The 16,265-nt window shown below is 45.9% G+C and overlaps 1 protein-coding gene and 1 non-coding gene across 2 annotated transcripts in view; both read left to right on the top strand.

Moving 5' to 3' along the window:
• The window catches only part of LOC137316676 (zinc finger protein 850-like), a gene marked incomplete at its 5' end in the record, with an annotated part of 305,128 nt that extends 297,603 nt beyond the window's left edge, over positions 1–7,525 (top strand). Inside the window, 3 exons of the mRNA XM_067980522.1 lie at positions 6,277–6,410; positions 6,495–6,682; positions 6,767–7,525. Coding sequence (XP_067836623.1) covers positions 6,277–6,410; positions 6,495–6,682; positions 6,767–7,434 — 990 coding nt within the window. The remainder of the gene's footprint in view (positions 1–6,276; positions 6,411–6,494; positions 6,683–6,766) is intronic.
• On the top strand, positions 2,485–2,556 carry trnag-ucc (transfer RNA glycine (anticodon UCC)). Its single transcript has one exon. It is a non-coding gene; the product is annotated as a tRNA-Gly (tRNA).
• Positions 7,526–16,265: the final 8,740 nt, after the last annotated feature.

Genomic DNA, 16,265 nt, shown 5'->3' with positions numbered 1-16,265 from the left:
AATAATCCAACAAAATAGAACAGAAACGGAGCGAAGCGCTGAATCTCACAGATGTAGAAAGGTTAGTCGAGCAGTTCTGGTGATGCTTTACGAGCCCAGCATGGCAAGTAGTTTAAATAAATACAAGAAATCTGGTGATGTGTGGACTGGGGTCCATAAGTTACCGTTTAAAGTACCGGACTGTGGTCGGTGCCCTGACTCCAGTCCCATTAATACCTCACCTCGTCTACAACGAGACAAAAGCAGCTCAAAGTAACACTGGTGTCATGATATCAGCGTCTCCCTTCAGACAGTAACCAGCCCTTTCACACATACGGTGGGTGGCTCTGAAAAGAGCCTTTACATCGAGTTACATCGAAGCTAAGGCACCGAAACAGGCCATTCGGCCCAACTGGTCTGTGCCGGCGTTTATGCTCCACACGAGCCTCCTCCCTCCCTACTTCATCTAACTCTATCAGAATACCCTTCGATTCCTTCCTTCCTCATGTGTTAATCTAGCTTCCCCTTAAATGCACCTGTGCAATTTGTCTGAACTACTGCTTGTGGTAGCGTTTTCCTCATTCTAACCACTCTTTGGGTAAAGCAGTTTCTCCTGAATTCCCTATTGGATTTATTAGCGACTATTTTATATTTATTACCTCTAGTTTTGGACTCCGCACAAGTGGAAACATTTTCTCTATGTCTACTCAATGAAACCCTATCGTAAGACCTCAATCAGGTCACCCCTCAGCCTTCTCTTTCCCAGAGAAAAGACCCCCAGTCTGTTCAGCATTTCCTGATAAGAATATCCTCTCATTTCTCATATCATGAGATTCATTTTTGCACCTTCTCCAATCCCTCTCCGTCCTTTCTAAAATATGGAGAACAGAACTGTGCACAATACTCCAAGTTTGGTCGAACCAAGTTTCCATACAAGTTTAAGATAACTTCTTTACTTCTCAATTCTATCTCTCAAGAAGTGAATCCGGGTGTTTGAGTTTCCTTTTTATGAACTTATTGACCTGCGTCGCTACTTCTTGTAATTTGTATATCTGTACCACCAGATCCCTTTGCTCCTCTATCCCGTTTAGACTCTTATTATCCAAGCAGTGTGTGACCTCCTTATTCTTCATTCTGTAAGTTTATTAATGTCCTCTTGCATTTTGATGCATTCTCCCTTTGTCTTTACTACATCCCCCAATTTGTTGTCGTCCACAAATTTTGGAATTCTATTTCCGATTCCCAAATCCAAATTGTTAATGTAAATTGTGAAGAACAGTGGTCCCAGCAACTGGAACATCACGTCCCACCTTTTGCCAGTCTCAGTAGCGACCCTTAACCTCTATTCATAGTTTTCTGTTTTGTAGCCAACTTGCTATCCATTCGACCACCTGTCCCCTGACTCCACGTGCTCTGAACTTAGCCATGAGTCTGCAATGCGGTACCTTATCGAAGGCCTTCGGAAAATCCAAATATATTGCATCTACTGCATTGAACTTGTCCACACGTTCTGTTCCTTCTTCAAAGATATCCATAAGGCTGGTCCTGTACTTTGGGTTATCAGATTAAATCTTGGCCGCTTTACTTGCTCTTGGTGCTCACATTGCTGGTTTTCTTCGGCAGTAGCACGGCCTGGATATTAGGCAGCACTCCGCCCTGAGCGATAGTCACCCGTCCCAGCAGCTTGTTGTACTCCTCGTCGTTGCGGATGGCCAGCTGCAGGTGTCTGGGGATGATGCGGGTCTTCCTGTTGTCGCGGGCCGCGTTGCCGGCCAGCTCCAGGATTTCAGCCGTCAGATACTCGAGCACAGCAGCCAGATAGACCGGGGCTCCGGCACCCACACGTTCTGCGCAGTTCCCCTTTCGCAGGAGCCTGTGAACACGGCCCACAGGGAATTACAGTCCGGCCCGGGATGAGCTGGACTTGGCCTTGGCCGAGCTTTACCGCCGGTTTTTCCTCTTCCAGACATTTCCACAATCTCACAAACACTTTCACAACGAATGAAGAAATCCTTCCGCACTCGCCCTTCTTGTACCATCTGGAGGAGTACAGTGGGGGCAATTGTGATGGGTCTCTCAGAGTGTTTTCACTGCCCGCTCACCCTCACTGATATTCTATCTTTCAACTGCTGTAATATTGTCCTTTAGTAATATTGCTGCTCCCCCTCCTTTCCCGACTTCTCTGTCCTTTCTAAAGATCTTATAGACTTGAATGTTAAGCAGCCATTCGTGCCCAGCTGGTAGTCAGGTCTCCGTAATGATTTAATGTAATTATTTAACCTCACTGAATGGGTGATGAGGCCGATATCAGGTGAAGAATTACTGGCTGTTGTGTAATTTCCGTTGATTGGGAGTTGGCGACATCGACTGGGCGGAAACGGGAACTGCAACAGAGCGAGAAAGGATCCGTCAGAAACCAGTTTCAATGAAGGACAAAATCCAACAGTCTGCAGTTTCTGTTCAGGCTCTGATATTTGGGAACTCTTTTATTACCACTAATGTGTAGCGATGGTGGTATAGTGGTGAGCATAGCTGCCTTCCAAGCAGTTGTTCCGGGTTCGATTCCCGGCCATCGCAATTAATTATTCTTATTAGTTTATTTCCTTCAGAAACTCGAAGTTTGCAATCGAATTTGATGCAGTTCCGTTGGATATTGCTTCCAAAACATTAACGGGTGTAATTATAGGAAAATGTTTTCAACGTTCATTTCTTTTCCCCTTCGACGGAATAGAGGAAAAACATGCTGGAAATAGTGAGCTACAAAGGGTCTAATGAGAGTGAGGAAGGCAAATGATATGTTAGCCTTTATTGCAAGGGTGTTGGAATATAAGAGTAAGGAGTTCTTGCTGCAATTGTAGTATGATGAAATATTGTGTAAAATTGGCCTATATTCGGTGCAGTTTAGAAGAATGAGAGGTGAGCGCATTGAAATGTATAGCATTCTTAGACGGCTTGACAGGGTAGATGCTGACAGGCTGATTCCCCTGACCGGAGAGTCAAGAACTGGAGCTCATAGTCTCAAGATAAGGGATCGGCCATTTTGGACCGACATGAGGAAAGATTTCTGCACTCAAATATTTGTGAATCTTTGGAATTCTCGAACCCAGAGGGCTGTGGATGCTCAGTCGTTGAGTATATTCAAAGCTGAGATCGATAGATTTTTGGACTCTCGGGAATCAAAAGATATGGGGATAGGGAGGGAGAGTGGAGTTGAGGTCAAGATCAGCCCTGATCTGATTGAATGGCAGAGAGGGCTCGTGGGACCTTATGGCCTACTCCTGCTCCTATTTCTTACGTTCTTATGTAGCGAGCCTTATATCCAAATGTGCTGACGACACGAAGTTGTGAGGCACAGTAAGCATTATAGATGTGAGCAGAAAGTTGCAAAGGGACATTGATAGATTCAGTGAGTGGGTGAAACTGTGCCAGATGGAGTTCAACGTGGGGAAGTGTGAGTTCATCCACTTTGGACCATAAAAAGATAGATCAGAGTATTTTCTAATTGGCAAGAAAGTAGGAACTGTGGACGAGCAGAGGGATTTATGAGACCAAGTACAGAATTCACTAAAAGGTGCAAAAATAAGTTAATGTGGTAATAGAATTTTGATCTTTGTCTCAAAGGACATAAAATAAAAAGGAGTGGAAGTCATGTCACAGTTACACAGAGCTCTGGTTAGAGTTCATTTAGAGTACTATGTTCAGCTCTGGGCACCGCACCTCTTGCAGGATAATAACACATGAAATATGAGTAGGTGTAGGCCATTCGGCCCCTCGAGCCTACTCCACCATTCAACAGATCATGGCTGATCTTCAACCTCATCTCCACTTTACCACCCTGTCCCCATATCCCTTGATTGCCTTGTCCAAAAATCTATCAAACTCAATCTTGAATAGACTAAACGACTGAGCATCCACAACCCTCTGGGGTGGAGAGAACAGCATCAATGAAGATAAAAGGAATGAAATGAAATGTGTCATACAGTTACATCTCGCTGCTCTGTGACCATTTTGATCGCTACTTCCCTGCAGAGGGTTTTGAAAATTTGATGGAAAAGCGTTGGGTGAAAGATAATTTTGCTTTCGAAAATCCTGAATCAATATTGAAGCTAAACTTGATGCCTGAGCAAGAAAACGAGCTTGTGCGACTCACCTGTGAGCACACTGAAAACACGCCACAAGTCATTCAGTTTGTCTTCTTTTTGGATCAATGCTTTCAAAGATTATCCACTATTAGTGTTCTGTTGTTGCTGCCGTTCACAACAACCGACATGTGCGAACTGGGATTTTCAACTTTGAGAAGGTTAAAAACAAGAGAAAGAAACCGACTCAACAGCGCATCTGATATGCGTGGAGCGCTTTCATCTCTTGATCCAGATTGGAACGAGATCATGAACAACAGGCAGACTCACCTGTCATATTAATTAAGTAAAACTGATCCTGATCTTTTACTGTATTTATACTGTATTTAAAATGTTTTTCAAGTAACGTCGATGTCTAATTTTAGTTAATACTTGAAGTGAAGTGAAGAGAAGAGCTAGCATGTCCTGACCTTTATTGAGATTTGATGAAAACTCCAGTTAGAAGATATTATTGTTTTGGGTCCCTGAGGGAAGTGCTTTTCTTCCATCGGGTCACGAGGAAAAAGGTTTGAGAAACACTGTTCTACATTGTACGATCAGTGTCTGTTCAGCAAACCGGCTCTGAACTCCTCAGTCCGCATTTCTCGACACGGTTCTGTGCGCGACACGGGCAAAAAAACACTCACCGAAGCCCGGCGACTAATGGCGGCCGAAGGCACCACAATCCCCCGCGCCCCAGATACCCCTCTATCTCCAAGGCGCTGATATTTCCGTTCAGACTGCGCATGCTCCCCAGGCCCGCCTGCATTCTGGGAGCGCGTTGCTCCTGGTGTTTGTCGCGAGTCGGACTCGGTGGAAACGGGAGAAGAAACCGGGAAGCGGCGGGTATGAAGGGGGAGGCGCTGGGTGAGGGTTTTAATGTTGCCAGGGGCTCCCCGCCCGCCCGCCCGTCAGCCGGGCACCCCGGCTGTGATTCAGCGTCTGAGCCGCACTCAGAGTTGCTCAGACTCCGCTCGGCCCAGCTCAGTGTCCGGGACCAGCACCGCGCATGCTCCGGTCATTGGGCCTTCTTGCTCCTGCGCGCTGCTCCCCTTCGAATTGAGATAGACCGTATTCTACCGCGCGGGGCATTTTGGGTAAGGTTATCCGCCATTGTATAACTCACGCCGATATTTCTGTGATGGGGTTTCGAAGGGCGAGGTTTAACCAATCAAAAGCAAAATACTGCGGATGCTGGAAATGTGAAATATAAAGAGAAAATGCTGGACATCCTCAGCAAGTCGGGCAGCATCCGTGGAGAATGAAACAGAGTTAACGTTTCAGATTAGTGTTAAGGTTTTGTCAGAAATTGAAGAAGTCTAAGAATTAACAGTTTTTAAGCAAGGAGAGAGGCAGGGAAAGAGGGGGCGGGGAGGGAAAGAATAATAGCGAAGGTCTGTGATCGTGTGGAGGGCAGGAGTGATAAAGCAAAAAAAGGGATGATGGTGCAAGGCAAGGAGGGTGGTAATGGGTCAAGTAAAGAAACAAACGACGGCTTCAGAGGAGCTTTAAAGGGCTTCAGTCAGTTGGATGTGTGAATGAGGCCGTGAGCCAAAAGAAGCGCATTTGAAGCGGAGAGAGAGGGACACGCTGTGTAACCAGGCACAAACACTCAGCCACAGCCCAGACATCACCTGTTTCCCACTTGGCGTGAAAGGACTATAATAATTACAGTAATCCATGTTGTTTGATTTTGAATAGTTTACTTTCTAAATTGAATGATGTTTCTCCAATTATATTTCCCAACTCAGATTCAAGGCCTCCAACCCAACCCAAATGTTGGCGATGGTGCGATAGGTTTGGGTTTCAGCAGAGGGAGGAGGGTGAGTGTCTGAGACTGGGATTTACAGTCTGGGGGAATGAGCAGGAAGAATGTTCCATAGGAACTGGAATTGCCTGTTCTGAATTTCTATTCTGTATTCACTGTGAGGACTTCTGTAAACTCCAGTGCACTGATTGTGGAAAGAGCTTTAACCAGTTCCACAACCTGTAAAAACATCGCACCATTCACAGCGGGGAGAAACCGTACACGTGTTCTGTGTCTGGACGAGGCTTCAACTGATCGTCCAACCTGGAGAGACACAAGGACACCCGTACAATGGAGAAACCGTGTAAATGTGGGGACTGTGGGAAGGGATTCAATTACCCGTCCCAGCTGGAAACTCATCGACGCAGTCACACTGGGGAGAGGCCGTTCACCTGCTCCGTGTGTGGGAAGGGATTCGCTCAGTCATCCCACCTGCTGACGCACCAGCGAGTTCACACTGGGGAGAGGCCATTCACCTGCTCCATGTGTGGGAAGAGATTCACTCTGTCATCCAGCCTCATTGAACATCAACTTGTTCACACAGACAGGAGACCTTTTAAATATAATGACTGTGACAAGAATTTGAAAAGCAGAAATGAGCTGCTGACACACCAACGCACTCACACTGGGGAGAGGCCGTTCACCTGCACTGAGTGTGGGAAGAGATTCACTCAGTCATCCAACCTGCTGACACACCAGCGAGTTCACACTGGGGAGAGGCCGTTCACCTGCTCCGTGTGTGGGACGGGATTCACTCAGTCATCCAGCCTTATTGAACATCAGCTTGTTCACACTGATAAGAGACTTTTCAAATGGTCTGTCTGTGAGAAGAGCTTTAAAAGAAAAAGTGATCCCCTGACACACCAACGCACTCACAGTGGGGAGAGGCCGTTCATCTGCTCCGTGTGTGGGAAGGGATTCACTCAGTCATCCAGCCGACTGATACACCAGCGAGTTCACACTGGGGAGAGGCCGTTCACCTGCTCCGTGTGTGGGAAGAGATTCACTCAGTCATCCAGCTTACTGATACACCAGCGAGTTCACACTGGGGAGAGGCCGTTCACCTGCTCCGTGTGTGGGAAGAGATTCACTCGATCATCCCACCGGCTGAGACACCAGCGAATTCACACTGGGGAGAGGCCATTCACCTGCTCCGTGTGTGGGAAGGGATTCACTCATTCATCCAGCCTTCTGACACATCAACTCGTTCACACTGATAAGAGACCTTTTAAATGTTCTGACTGTGAGAAGAGCTTTAAAAGTAAAAAGGATCTACTGACACACCAACGTATTCACACTGGGGAGAGGCCGTTCACCTGCATTGAGTGTGGGAAGAGATTCAGTCAGTCATCCAACCTGCAAACACACCAATATATTCACAATGGGGAGAGGCTGTTCACCTGCTCCGTGTGTGGGAAGGGTTCACTCGGTCATCCTACCTCATTGAACATCAACGTGTTCACACTGATAAAAGACCCTTTGAATGTTCTGACTGTGAGAAGAACTTTAAAAGAACAAGGGATCTACTGAGACACCAACGTATTCACACCGGGGAGAGGCCGTTCACCTGCTCCGTGTGTGGGAAGGGATTCACTCTGTCGTCCAGTCTGCTATTACACCAGCGAGTTCACATGTGACTGCAGGGGTTGGATTCTGCTATTATTGCTGCTGTTACTCACATCCAGGACTGAACCGTGTTCATTCTGGCAGTTGGGGGATTGTTTCTGATGTTAATAATCCATTTAACTGGACTGCAGTATCAGAATTCTGTACAAATGTCAAATAAATCAGCTTTCTTTTAAACACATTGTTTCTAGTCCTTGATATCTCGATGATAAGACAAGGTGATTGAGGACTTATGATGAAGTGAGCGGAATCCATCTTATAACTGACTTCCTCCACTTTTTTAAAAGATGGATCTACATGATGTCCAAGTCTGACAGTACAGAAAATTCTATTATATCACAGGGTCCACTTCAATCAGCCTGAGCAGATTTCCACTACCCTTGTGTGAAAAAGAGATTCCTGATTTCAATCCGAGACGCCCTAGCTCTAAATTTAAGGTTATGCCCTCTTGTTCTGGATTCCCCCACCAAAGAAAATAGTTCCTATTTCTACCCTATCGAAACCCTTTATAATTTTAAATATCTGGATCAGATCACCCCTCAACCTTCTAAACTCAAGGGAATGCAAATCAAGTTTATGCAACCAGTCCTCATAATTGAACCATTCAAGCCCCAGTGTCATTCTGGTGAATCTGCACTGTCCCCCCTCCAAGGGCAATATATCCTTGGTGAGGATCAGTACTCCAGATGGGCTCTGACCAAGGCTCTGTAGAACTGAAGCATCACTTCCTCCCCTTTGTATTGCAGCCCTCGATATAAAGGCCAACATTCCATTTCATCTGTGTTCTTGCTTTTATTGATTTTTGTACATGGACACACAAATCCCTTTGCTCCTCCACCGTTCCCAGTCTCTCAGTTTAAGAAAATACTCCAATGTTTCCTTCTTGCATCCAAAGTGAATGATCTCACTCTTCCCCACATTGAACTCCATCTGCCACAGTTTGTCCATTCACTTAAACTGTCTCTTTGTAACTTCCTGCTCTCATCTACACCACTTCCTGTGCCTCCTAACTTAGTGTCACCTGGAAACTTGGATCTACAACTCTCTATTCCTTCATCCAAGTTATTGATAAATATGGTGATTAGCTGAGGCCCCAAGACAGATCCCTGGGGACAACACTTGTCATATCCCGCCATTCAACGAACGTTCCCTTTGTCCCGACTCCCTTCTCCGACCTCCCAACCAATTCCAACCCAAGTCACAAGGTCACTTTCAATTCTGTGCAATTTTATTTATTCTATTAATCTATTGCGCAGAACGTTATCAAATGCCTTCTGGAAGTCCATACAGACAACATCCATAGACACCCCCCTGTCCACCTTGTTAGTTACCTCAAAAAATCCAACTAGATTAGTCAGAGATGACCTGCACTTCTTAAATCTATGGTGACACTCTTGAATCAGCTCAGACTTGTTCAAGTTTTCAATCATTTTGTCTCTGATGATAAATTCCATTAACTTCCCCACAACTGAACTTAAACTGACAGGTCTGTATTTTCCAGGTTTGTTCCTCCCGCCTTTCTTAAATAACGGAGTGAGGTTTTCAATTTTCATCTCCAAAGGCACAATTCCTCAGACTGGAGAGATTTGGGAAATTATGACTGATGCATCTGCAATTTCCCCACCCGTTTCCTTTAATACCCTGGGGTAGAAACCATCAGGTCCTGGAGATTTCATTCTTTGTTTGCAGTTATTTATTTATCCGATTGTGTGTAACAAGACTGAGAGTCCCAGCACTGACTGTGTACATAACATGACTGAGTGTCCCAGCACTGACGGTGTATGTAACAGGACTGAGTGTCCCAGCATTGGCTGTGTGTAAAACAGGGCTGAGTCTCCCAGCACTGACTCTGTGTCTAACAGGACTGACTGTCCCAGCACTGACTGTTCTTCCAGTACACATGGGCTGTGGTGGAGATAAATGGGTGGGGTGGAATCCATGATAGGATGGAGTGACATGCGGTTGTCGGTGAAGATTAAATCGGTTGGAAGAGGATACAGAGATAGGGAGGGGGCGAGAACCATGGAGGGATTTGAACACGAGGATGAGGATTTTAAAATCGAAACGTTGCCGGATCGGGAGCCAATGCAGTAACACACGAACAGAAACTTACCGTTCACTGCCCAGCGAGTTCGCAGAATCCGCCAGTCAGGGCACAGGTGCAAATGGGAACTGCTGGAAGAAGACACACACACATCTTACAACAGAGTACGTGAAGGTTTCAAAGACCACCTCCCTCCCTTGTCTGAAGCCACGATCACCGTCTTCTCCATCTCCCAAAATCAATCTGCAGACTAATCCTCCCACTGCTTTCTACTCACCGAATTACAGCCTCCAGATACCCAGCACAACCCACTTAATAAATAATAATAATTGTGGTGAGAATAGAGAAGCTGGGATTACTCTCTTTGGAGCAGAGAAGGTTGAGGGGCTTTTTCCAGAATGGTCCCGGGGATGAGGGACATCAGTTACCGGGAGAGACTGGAGAAGCTGGGATTGTTCCCCTGAAAGCGAAGACGGTTAAGGGGAGATTTAATAGAGGGGTTCAAAATGAGGAGGGGTTTTGATGGAGTCGATGGAGAGAAACTGTTGTCATTTGCGGGAGTGTCGGTAACCAGAGGACACAGATTGAAGGGAATTGGGAAAAGAGCCAGAGGGAGATGAGGACAATGTTTTTCGGCAGCGAGTTGTTCTAATCTGGAATTCACTGCCTGAAAGGGCGGTGGGAGCAGATTCAATAATAACTTTCAAAAGGGAATCGGCTCAATCCTTGAAGGGCGGAAATTTCCATGACTGTGGGGAAAGAGCAGGGGGGAGTGGGACTAATGGGATCGCTCTTTCACAGGGCCGGCACAGGCGCGATGGGCCGAGCGGCCTCTTTCACAGGGCCGGCACAGGCGCGATGGGCCGAGCGGCCTCTCTCTGTGCTGTTTGATTCTCGCTCACTTTTGGGCTCCGACCCACGGCCCGTTTGACGGGGAGGCGGGAGAGTGACTCCCCCCCGAGCCCAGCTCGACACCGGCCGCTGACAGAGTTCAGATTCACGGGGCCCGCAGGAGGCCCCGAGTAACTCCCCCCGTCACCCCACCCTCCCCACTCAGGCCACTCCCGGGTGCGGGCCCTCCCTCTGTCGGCCTCGGCCCCGCCCACAGCACCGCCCGCCCAGCGTCATCCTCCCGGCGCCGGCCTGTTGCTAAGGGAACGTGGGACAGGACCCGCGCGACGCATGCGCGGCTTCCCTGGCCGCAGCGCACTTACGCGGCTTGACTTCAGCGCGCAACGTTGAGTGACGCTGCCGCGTGTCACGTGATGTGAGGAGTCAATCCAAGAGGAGTGGGAGGGGGCTGAGGTGAGAGCTGTCAATCAAATTGCTCGGAGTCAGCACTCACTGCGCACAGGGTTTGTAGAATTTGTTTAAAAATGCCAAATCTGGAAGATTTAAATTAAAATAGAAATGTAGAAAAAAAGGGAAAAAATTGCAAATAAAAACAGAATTGTCCAAACTCAAATAATGCCACTATTAGTCTTCTCTACCTGGGGCATAGGATGAGCAGAATGTTTGAACAACTTCTTTAATGCAGATTTATGGAATGGACTAACAAAGGAAGCAGTGGGGCCTGATTGTATCAGCAAATTCCAGCGAGTTGGCTAGGTATCTGATAGCGATACCTTGGGATATGACAACCTCGAAATTGGGATCTTTATTTTTTTTGTACATGTGCACTAGCTTTTACTGATTGGTGTACCTGGACACCCAAATCCCATTGCTGCTCTACTGTCTTTAGTTTCTCATCATGAAGAAATTAATCCAATTTCTCACCTGGTGCCTGCAATAAATGGTCTTTGTTTAACTCCCCACATTTTTACTGTCCGGCTTTATTTCCACTCTTCACTGTTCAATAACAACAGACACGGTGAGACTCGATCTTTTAAAAAAAAAATTCAAAATATATTTATTTCATAAAATTGATGGATACACACAGTTCAATATTAATATCACAGTTACAATTCAAAACAACACAATACAGATCGTACAAACTACGGTTCCATTATTACAATTCAACACACAGTACATATCGTCTAATACATGCTGCACAATACAAGGTGAAATGGCCTTACACGGTGGCATTTCCCCATAGAGCCTTTACGCAGACCGCACCTCGCTTCACTGCATCCCACAGCACGTACTCCTGGACCTTGGAGTGTACCAGTCGGCAGTACTCGGTCGTGGACAGCTCCTTCAGCTGGAAGACCAGCCGGTTTCGGGCGGACCATGGGGGCACCTTAACGGAAATGATGGTCTACCAGCAGCAGTTGATATCTGTCTTGGTGTATGTCCCGGGGAACTGCCCGTAGTGCACAGTGTCTTATGGTTACCGAGCTGTTGGGGGTGAAACCTCTTCGACTCCACGGTATGGAGGTCCTGGTCTCTGTGGAGAGGGTTTTCACCTTTTACCCGAATACACGGATCCATTCGCCCACATTCATGTTAGTGTTTGGCAAACACTGTCTGATGTCTTTCACACACCTGTCGAACCTTGGGGTCAGAGATGGAGGGGTAATTTCACCTTCACTGCTTGGGCGGTAAACTGACGGAGCAGAAATTAAAATCGGGCCGGTACTATAAGGAGCGGGTGATCCGCTCGACCAGCTCAGCCCCCAGCGATGGTCAAAATTTCCCTCCACGTGTTGTGAACCGATGCAGTTTGAGAAAACGGACCAGCTTTTGGGCTTCCAAGATTAATACTAGGGCGTAGGTCAGGAAAGGTGTGGCCGATTTTAATCATCCCCGCCTGGCGGAAATGAGGTGGATGAGACTAGTAAATGATGTCAGGTCACGTCCCGCCCGTTTAATACTGTCGGTCCTGCCTCCGCCACCATGGGTAGGGTCCTGTGAAAAGGGGCCAGAGCAACACTCACCTGATTCCGGTCAGACCACGTGTAATATGTAAATCAGAGTATGATGACGTACACGGGACACCATTTAATGCTGGGCACAAATGGGAGGAGGAGCCGCCCTTTCGATGGGCATTGAGTGGTGCAGAACACTGAGAAGTTTGTTTTTTAACATATATTTCGTGGGGCAAGGAGGAGCAGGAGAGCTTACCCTTGGCCTGCTCTGACCTTGCGAAATCTCCCGGCCCCTGATCGTCTCAGAAATGTATCAGGAGATTTCCTTATAGATCTGTGTAACCAGGCCCAGCCTCATGTCCCATTAAACTCCCTGCAGTGAGTAAACATTGCTGCACAGCAGCTCAGAGAGGAAACGATCTCCGGAACTCCCCACGGGAGTTTGAAATTACATTAATATTTTACCAGTTTGTAACGGTCCGGGTGTTGGTCCATTATTATTCTGTTCTGATCAAAACAAATGTCCCAATGAACAGGACGCTGTCTGACACTGACAGCTCACCCTCAGTCCATCCCACCGGGCAGTGTGTGTGATGGGAAATAATCATCAACCGAAAAGGAGCATTTGATTTTATTCATTTCAGGATTAAACATTTAATATTGAAATCATATTATTTCCAGACTAATGACAGCAACCAATTTCACGTCATAATTACATCTTGTATCATTTCACAACACAGCTTTTGTTGGGTAAAATATAATTCCTGTCTGGTATTTCCAAATTTATTTAAAGTATTGGATTGATATCAGTTACTTTCATGAAGTCATTGATGTCAATGGATGGTAAAATCTTACCCCACCGCCAAACCGGAAAATCTACTCTAATTGACATTTTATTTAATTTCGGATGAAAAGTCTTGAGAGATTTCTATGATTTAACTAATGTAACAATTAGATTCAGTGGGTATTTTACCCCGTTCTTCAGCTCCTCTCTGAATTTAGTCTGGGTCACAGCATAAATACACGTGTTGGTGCAGGAACTGAGAAGTTGAAGCATGAATCCGGCTGACTCAATGTCACTGACCGTATAGTACTGGATGTTTGTTATACGCGTAGAGATAATGAAAAAAACGAGTGTGCTCCATAACAATATAAAACTGCCTGATATACTGAAGAGTAAAATGATGGATTTCCTTCGGTTCTCCATCTCTGGATCCTTGTGATTCTCTCCATTGCTGCGGCCCCGGAGTCCCCTGCGGACTCTACTGGCCGCTAAAATGTGCCTGGCGGTGAGAACATTGAACAGTAAAATCAGAATGAATGGGAGACAAGGCATCAAAACAAGATAAAAGAACTCAAACGCTGCCCATGCGGGTGAAGTGAAAATAATCGGTTTCCAGACACAACCCCGGGGTACATTGTCCATTATATATTCCGGGTCAGTTATAAAGTACCAGGGAATGTTTAGTAAACAGCTCAGCGCACTCACCACCCCGATAACAACAGCCGCCGTTTTCTCGGTGCAATATTTTGTTTTCAGCTTCTGACAACAAATGGCCACAAATCGATCAAAAGTGAAAACCACTGTAAACCAGACAGAGGCCACCGTGACTGCAAAACTCAGGATGACAATGAGACGGCACACGGGGGTAATGGTCAAAAATGAAACTGGGAAATAAATCTCAACAATGCGCGACATTATGACATCAGTGATAACGACCAGGAGATCGGCCGCCGCCATTCCCACCAGGTAGCGAGTGATACATTTGGAGAGTCCGCACTTTCCTTGGGACAGGATCACAATCGCCACCAAATTAACTGTAAGGGAGAGAAACGGAATCTGAGAAATTACTGATCAGACCTGGAGCCAAAGCTGCAGTTTGAATTGATCTGGGGTGAAATTTCCAGCTTTGTTGCTGCGGTAGAAACTGATTCGCTGACCTGGGCAGCGCTTTCGGGCAGAGAAATGTTTTTAAACACAATTATCAATAACGAATTGAGAAATTAATACGAAAGTCAATAAAGAGAGCACCGGATCCACTGGAAGAGTTGAGTGAGGGCACGTTGCCGGTGGGGAAGGGAGAAGGGGTTTTACGGAACGGCAATCCAACGGGTTAAATCCGTATTTGGGCTCCAGATGGAAGGGAAAGTGACTGATGGCCGGGAAGGTGAGAGGACAGGGGGCGGTGCTGCTGGTTTGTTGCTCAGGGTTAAGAGAGCCGACAGGGGCCGGCACAAAACGGAAAGAACAAGATACGCGACGGTGAATTTGAAGTTTCGGAACGGATTGGAAGAGACAGCTGGAGGCCGAGCCAGTGAGTGAGATTAGGAGGGAGAAAAAGAAAAGGACATGTCGGAGCTGGAGTGGAGTCAGGAGCAGGTGGTTTTCGAAAGCGGATACATTGAAATAACGGGTGAGGAGACAGAGGATTCAATCTAGTGGGAGGAGAGGCTGGGATTCACAGGGAGAGACTGCAGCAGAGTGTTAGAGGAAATCTAATCGAGTGGTCCCAGTAACAAAACACGATTGATGAATTTAACCTTTAATTTCTGTGGTTATTGGTGTCAATGAACAGCTCGTTGTTTACATAATGTGTTCAATAAACTTACTTTGCACATTCAATTAAAATTAAATTGAAATGCATTAATTGAATTAGCCGCTTTCTTTATTGCATTAAGCTGACATATAGATTCTAGAATACAATATCCTAATAATTCAATGTGATCAAGAAATCACTGATTTTATTCATTAAATACATTTCAAACATTTTTATGTATCCAGTCAGTAAACAAGTAAAAGAAATATTCACATGAACAGACTGAGGACCCGATTGCAATAAACACACTCGGCGCGAGTACAATAAAACTCTCACAATCTGACAACATCCTAATAAAACCTTCAAGTCACATTTCCTCTTCATATTTGTACTGGAAGTTTCAGCAGTTCATTCCGACAAATTAGTCACATCGCTGCCGCTCTCTCTCTCTCCTCCCCTCCCTCTCGCTTTCTGTGCATGTGTCTTTCTCTCTCTGTCTTTCTCTTTTCCTCGTTGCTTTTCTCCCCTCTCGTTTTTCTTCTCAGCCCCTTTCTGTATCGCTCCTCTCTATCTCTCCGCGCTGCCTCTACACTCTTTCTCAATGCCCCTTTAACATCGGAGTAAATCCTAACATCCTGCGCCTGTTTTCACTTCACGAGCCCGGTGTTCCAACGACCCTATTCTTAGTGTCAGTTTAGCGTCTGTGAACAGTTCAATTTTTCTACAGATCATTCAAGTCTCCAGCTGTTCACCTACACTGTTCACTTCATCTCCAATTCATGGAATAAACAGAATCGAATGCCTCTTCCAGACACACCTCACAATAATTGAAATTCCTTCTCATGTAATTTTAAAGTACAGATTTAGAAGGAGGCATTGTTCAATTAACAAAACGCGAAAAACACCGGTGCTGCTTATAATCGACAGCTAAATACAAGGGGTCATGATTCCAACAGATAAAGTGCAAACTGATACAACATAACCTCAAAATATTGCATTTCACAGTGAATTCATCCACAGTGAAGCAGAGAATGAGATGTGAAAGAATCAGCAACAACTCAGTTCAGTAACCAGAACTCTGGAGCTACGTCAGAAACACACACAATGAAATAATATCTCATAACAGTGGTAACCAATAAATACATTGAAATCCCAGTTAAACTGAACCATGTTATTGTGGAGGGAGGACATTGCGCTGCCTCCTTGTAACACTGAGACCGTGAGCTGTCTCATTATCAATTACTGAAAACACATTGATGAAAAAATATTCCAGGACAGGTTAGTTCCACAACATGAAACTGTTAACAGCTCCTCATGGTCTGATACCAGCTCTTAGCCCAGACACTG

Source organism: Heptranchias perlo, unplaced genomic scaffold (assembly GCF_035084215.1).
Source record: "Heptranchias perlo isolate sHepPer1 unplaced genomic scaffold, sHepPer1.hap1 HAP1_SCAFFOLD_60, whole genome shotgun sequence".
NCBI lineage: Eukaryota > Metazoa > Chordata > Chondrichthyes > Hexanchiformes > Hexanchidae > Heptranchias > Heptranchias perlo.
Note: the sequence above shows the minus strand (reverse complement) of the source record. Positions and strands in the feature narration are given on the sequence as shown.